General features: G+C 35.8%; 1 protein-coding gene across 5 annotated transcripts in view; it reads right to left on the bottom strand.

Moving 5' to 3' along the window:
* Nucleotides 1–3259: 3259 nt before the first annotated feature.
* LOC131055489 (guanine nucleotide-binding protein alpha-1 subunit) overlaps nucleotides 3260–6000 on the bottom strand; it is a 107814-nt gene continuing 105073 nt past the window's right edge. For all 5 annotated transcript variants that reach the window (XM_057989982.2, XM_057989973.2, XM_057989971.2 and 2 more), the window contains 3 exons: nucleotides 4192–4271; nucleotides 3722–3901; nucleotides 3260–3636 (listed from right to left, as the gene is read on the bottom strand). In XM_057989982.2, the coding sequence (XP_057845965.1) occupies nucleotides 3724–3901; nucleotides 4192–4271 (258 nt within the window). In that variant the 3' untranslated portion in view covers nucleotides 3260–3636; nucleotides 3722–3723. The remainder of the gene's footprint in view (nucleotides 3637–3721; nucleotides 3902–4191; nucleotides 4272–6000) is intronic.

Raw genomic sequence — 6000 nt, 5'->3', positions numbered from 1 at the left:
TTGGCTCAATTGGTGAGAACTTTCTGTGGTAGGCACAACATCACGAGGTCTAGTCTCCTCCCAGTCCAAGTGGTACCGGAGGACTTGTTGCACCAGCATCACCGATCATGTTAAAAAGTTTACCGAGCGCACTCTACTTTATAGGGGAGGCTACCCAATTCCTGCAGTCCATTAAAAAAAAAGTTGAAAATGTTTCAAAAGTGATATTATTTTGGTGAACAGATCCAATAAATGTTGCAATTTTGACTTTTTGAAGGGGATGGTGTACCTTTTACTAATAAAATCGAATAATTTGGTATTTAAGTAAATGTACATCCTGTTTTTTTTTCAAGTGGGGTAGGAGACACTTGAGAGTTAACCCCCACCCATACCTTTTCTTAAACCTGCAAAGAGATATGCAACCCACTAACATCTGCTGTGTGCACGTTGACAGAAACGCAGCCAATACTGAGAGGGGAGGGTGGGAGCGCGCGGGGAATTTGTATTGGAGATTTTGAAAACTTTTAACAAATCATGAAGCCATTAAAATATAGATAAAGAAATATAAGCAAGCATATGAACAAGAACACAAAAAATTTCTGGTGGAAAACCCTTTCGGGTAAAAAACCACGGCACAAATGAGCTCTTATTAAATTCAGATAAAAGGGCACCAACCCAAACTTACAAAAGTGAGCTCCAACTCACAAAGGGCACCAACCCAGATCAAAACTGTGAGCACCAACTCACAGACAACCAGCTGAAAGAGGCACCAACCTCACTGAAATGAAAGCTCCAACTCCCCAAACTAGAATCAGAATTTTTTAGAAAGGCCAGATCTTCAGACTTAACTAGCACATATATTGCTTTCAGCTCAGTATCCCCCAGATTTATCTCATACTTCAAGATTACATTATTTTTCAGAATATGGACTACTTGAACCTTTCACAGAAATAGCATTAGTATATTTTTCAGAAAACTTAGTCCGCAAAAAATCATCACTCCACACTCAAAATCGTATCAGGAAGATACATCCGACTTGGTACTAACATCAACCTCAGAATATAGCTCTGCTAACTCAATCCAGCATCGACTTCAATAAAAGATTTTAAGAAACTTCAATTACAACTTCCTAACTTTCAACCTTTCAAAAATTCATTTCTTCAGAATGATCTCTCAGCTCCACTATATTCGCATCTGACTTCTTTCAATCAACTGTCCTGTTACCAGCATATCCTCTGTATATTATTTCAATCGTCAATATCCTCCAAATGCAGCTCTGAACCTTTACTGTTGTGACTCAGAACAATAACCCAATCCTTCCAACTTCAACAACCCAGCTACACACTACATAATCTCCTTATATGATATCAAGAATTTTCAATTAATCTCCAGCATGACTTTCCTATGGACAATTACGGCAGCCAACATTCCCATAAAAAAACGTGTTAACCATTCCATGAAGGCACACCACAAATATAATAAAGATCGACTCCTTAGAATATGGCATGCAAAAGAACAAGCAAAAGCAATCCCAAACTTTAAACACGTCTGCTGGAAATTTTAAAGCCACCAAAAAAAAAAAATCCAGTCTTCATATTTCTGAAATCGTCAGACAAAACTGATACCCAACCAAAAACGAAACTTCTAGGAGCGAGTAATAACTTTACGCAGCTTCTTCCCAGAAAAACTGGGCCACAAAAATATCCGTCCAAAATAAGATTCCAAACGGAAGCTCTTAAAATATCCGCTCAGCACAAAAGTAATGATTTGGCTGCATAACATCTTTTCAAAATACCCCCATAAATCGCACAATAGCATCGCACAAGGATAAGAATTAAGCCGCCACTCTCACCGTTTCAATTCTGAAGATAATAAGCATACTTTGAAAGCATGTATTATAAATAGCCACGATATAGAATATGCGCTGAGTGCATATAATAAGTAACCATCTCCCATAAAAAGGTGAAGCCGTCTAGAAACTTTAAATAAATGCAAAGAATACATAACAAACTTGACCTTGTCCAAATAAGTCGATTCTTTTGAAAAGTCAATGCTGACTTGGCGAGAATCTCATGAAGCAGCTGACATGGTAAATAATTCTGATTTGGCAAACAAGTAGACAACTGACAAGGAGAACAAGCAAGCACACACCCTGCTGATGTAGACAGCCAACCAGCTCAACCAGACAAGCAAGCAGGTCAAGCACGTCAAGCACGTCAAGCATGTCAAGCAGCTCAAGCAAAAATAAGAAGATTTAATGAATAAACAGTAGCTCGAAAATCACTTCAAACTCGGTCCAAAATTACTTTCAGTAATCCTCTAGCTTGAAAAACATAGGCTTGACAAAAACCACTTAACATCAATGACAAAATGTCTAACACAAGTTCCCTTTAAGCATGTCTTTGTCAGATTCAAACCTAGGTCGCCTTGTGTGGGGCAGTCTATCTTACTCAGACTGCTCCCCCACTCGAGAAAACTTCCCACTCTTAGAAAGGTCAGCTCACATAAATCTTATGTCTTTTGCACTCTAAAGACAGATACATCATGTCCTTGAAAAGCCTTGTTCATATCATCTCCACTGTTGGACAAGTATCTTAACATTTACCTTCAGAAGTATCTCAAGATTACCTTGAACTGAGTTTTAGAAGGCCTGCAAATTCACACAAGATTACCCAGCAGGGGAAGAAAAAAAGTTTCATGGCAAGAGAATCGGCCATCACAAATTTTATGATCCGTGAAGTTCAGTAGGCTTCAGGGCAACTAACTTAGCAGTACTATTAACAAGTGACAATCATGTTGATTAGAAAAGTAAAAGCAGATTTGGGAAAAAGTCCTGATAGATTGTAAATAAATTACAAATTTGCTTGCACGTATTGATCAGCTTTATTTGAGATAAAACATTAATGATTGAACAACCATTTTGATGATGTTTTCCAACAGACATTAAACTTTATATACAATTCTTCTCCTTCAATGTTTAAAGAAATTGAAATGCAAAACGTGCATCAAACTCTCACACAAGGAGGAGACCTAATGATGCTGCATGCATGGATGAAATCAATATATTACAGAAGAGATGACAGTATAAGAGAAGCTGCTTGTCCCCATTATCCCACATGGCCAGAATACATTTCATTAAAAAAAGATAAACACATGTCAAACTATTGATCCATTCTTTATCACATTATTGATACATTTAAAAACAGCTCACTTTTCAAACACAATCCCTATTCTTCTGGACTAGAATTGACTGATTTAATAATATACTTTAACAAAACCATACATTCGAATATTTCTCTGTTGAAAATGAAAATTGGATTTGGAATCCTTGTACATTCTGCTAATAATGTTCGTATTCAGTACTCATTTAGGAAAAATGGTCGACAGTTAATTAAGTCATATTAACAAATGGAAGACTTGCAAAGATAATCTAATAACCAGCAAATCATGTGAACAAAAAATAAGGACTGGTCTTCCGGAGGAATCAGTTCCACAACAACAAAAGCCAATCAATTTCAAATGTCCATGGGGAACAATACAATGAATGATTAATAGAGCCAGCCAGAATTATCTGCTTGCAGCTCAACCAAAGAATACTTCAACAAATAATGCCTCTGCAGTTAAACGCCCTTTTTGATGTTTAGCCTTCTGAGAATTCTGCATTACAGGGAAATAATCAAAATGGGAACTTAAAACATTGAGCAGCATTTCCAAAGTAAAAACACACAGATGGGGTCCTCACATTTAAAGTAGACCAGCATCTATCAGATATCTCCGTGTAAGAGTTTCATCTACCAATTTGAACGTTTTCTTTACAAGCTTCTGATCTAGTGCTGTTGTCCTATAGATTTTGAAGACTCTATCCACACGATCAGGAGGTGTATTTTGGAAGTAGAGCTCCTCAAACTTCTTCTTTACAAATCTGAGAATGAAAACAACATGATAGGCATAAATAAACTAAACAGTTTTCTGTTTTGTTAAATACTAAATTTAACATAATCAATAAAACATGTTCCAAAATAACTAATGCCATGCAAACACACCTTGTCAATTACTTTTGACAGGTAAAAGGAAATTCACAAAGTTTATTATAATTGACTACACATTTGTGTTAATGCAGATATCTCACTGCAAAACATTTTGCATGCACCTGTTCCTTTCTCAAGACATTATATACTAGAGAAAGAAACTGTCTCATCATACTATGCTTACTCATATGCATGTTCAATCCCTTGCTTCCCAGTCGTCAGAGGCTTGTAATCTTTGAACCAGTCACAAACATTTAGAGGTACCTGAAAATAAGAAGTCATATTGACAAACATAAAACATTTGAGAACATGGAATTCAAGTAAGTATATTATTGTCAGTCAGACAAAAAGGATTAATATCTATGATTGAGATAAATGACAAACATATACCATATCCTAGGGAATAATGAATTGAAAAACAAAATTGAAATAGAATAATTTCATCCAAACATCCATGAGATCATTAAATATTGAGAACCACAACTGTGGTGATGATGATGCTGACTTTTAACATCCACAAGAACAAATCGGCCTTTAGGTCCTGTTGATGTATATCATTCAAATATACATCGTGCTTTGTCTTTAACTTTAGCGTGCAGTACATAGTTAGAATTCATGTCTTTATAACATGCAAATCCATTTTGAAGTATGCTAGGACAAGGTTGCCTTCATACCCAAAAAAAAAATACAAAACTATCCACGATGCAAATAAACATGAAGTTTATATGAATTTATAGAACAAAATTTCGATTTTTGACATTGGAAAGAACTGTTAGGATCATAATTGAAAAATTTGGACTCAGCGAACCCAAAAAGTTTCAAAAACTCGGACTAGACCAAATTTCTGAATATTAAAAAATAAATATGTTGACAAAAGCACACATAAAACTAACTTACAAACGTCATAAGCATTTTTCTGTCTTTTATAAATAAAAAACAAGTATGATTCACATCACAGTCATATGATCACAAGTTATATATCCATGTTAATATTTTATAAATTCCATCCATTGACAACCTGGGTTCAAAAACAACTTTTACTTCTATGAATTTGTGAGTTTTGCTCAGCAATAACTTGCTGCCAAGTTAACTGCAGGTAACTTGTTAGCGATTTTGACTCAGGCGTTCTATGAGTTTATGACAACGTTTTCATATATAGGATGCTTCATTGTCAATATGCACATCTATTCCTTTGCCAGTTTCCTTCAGAAACAAAATGATTGGGCAATTTACTCTAGTCATTGCCTGTAACTGGACGTAAATGTTTGTACACATGACCATTGTCATGGTATATTGGCAAACCTATAATTACAAGGCTCTCTTCCCGTTACTATCTTATCCATGATTCCAATCAGCAGTCTTCAGCCAGTCAGCAAATTAAAATAACCTACCCTGGAAGGGCACCTTGTGATCTGGCTGTATTTGGTACCTTAATGCCATTAAAAAAACTTGTTGAAAAGGAAAATCCTAATAACTAAAACTATCCCAAACAATAAAAAAGCACTAAAGGGACAAAAAAAGAAACTACACAAAAAAGGTCCTTGTCTTTTTACCCCCAAAAAATTGCAACAAATTGTGGAGCTACACCCACCATGATTCACCAGCTCTCTAAAGATTAGTTGGTTGAGAAAAAGGCCAAAAAATGGGAAGAGCAATCCTTGTATCTCACTGATTCTACAAGGGTGCCCAATGATTTAGAGATCTCTTTTAAAGAGAACGAAATGATTCCATAGGAACATGAGTCTGCTCCTTATATTTCTATTCATGCTCTAGTCGGTTTATCTTCCCCCTCAACACTTAAAGTCATTGGCTACATCAAACTCCAAAAGGTAGTGGTCCTAATTGATGAGGGTAGCATGATTAACTTGATTAGTAGGAAATTTGCCATCATTGCTATGTCCATGCTTACAATAATTTCAGATTATGTTGACCTTGATGGTAATACTCTGTCATTTGGGGGCATCACAATGTAAAACTTACTTTGGGAGATTAC

This window comes from Cryptomeria japonica, chromosome 2 (genome assembly GCF_030272615.1).
Source record: "Cryptomeria japonica chromosome 2, Sugi_1.0, whole genome shotgun sequence".
NCBI lineage: Eukaryota > Viridiplantae > Streptophyta > Pinopsida > Cupressales > Cupressaceae > Cryptomeria > Cryptomeria japonica.
Note: the sequence above shows the minus strand (reverse complement) of the source record. Positions and strands in the feature narration are given on the sequence as shown.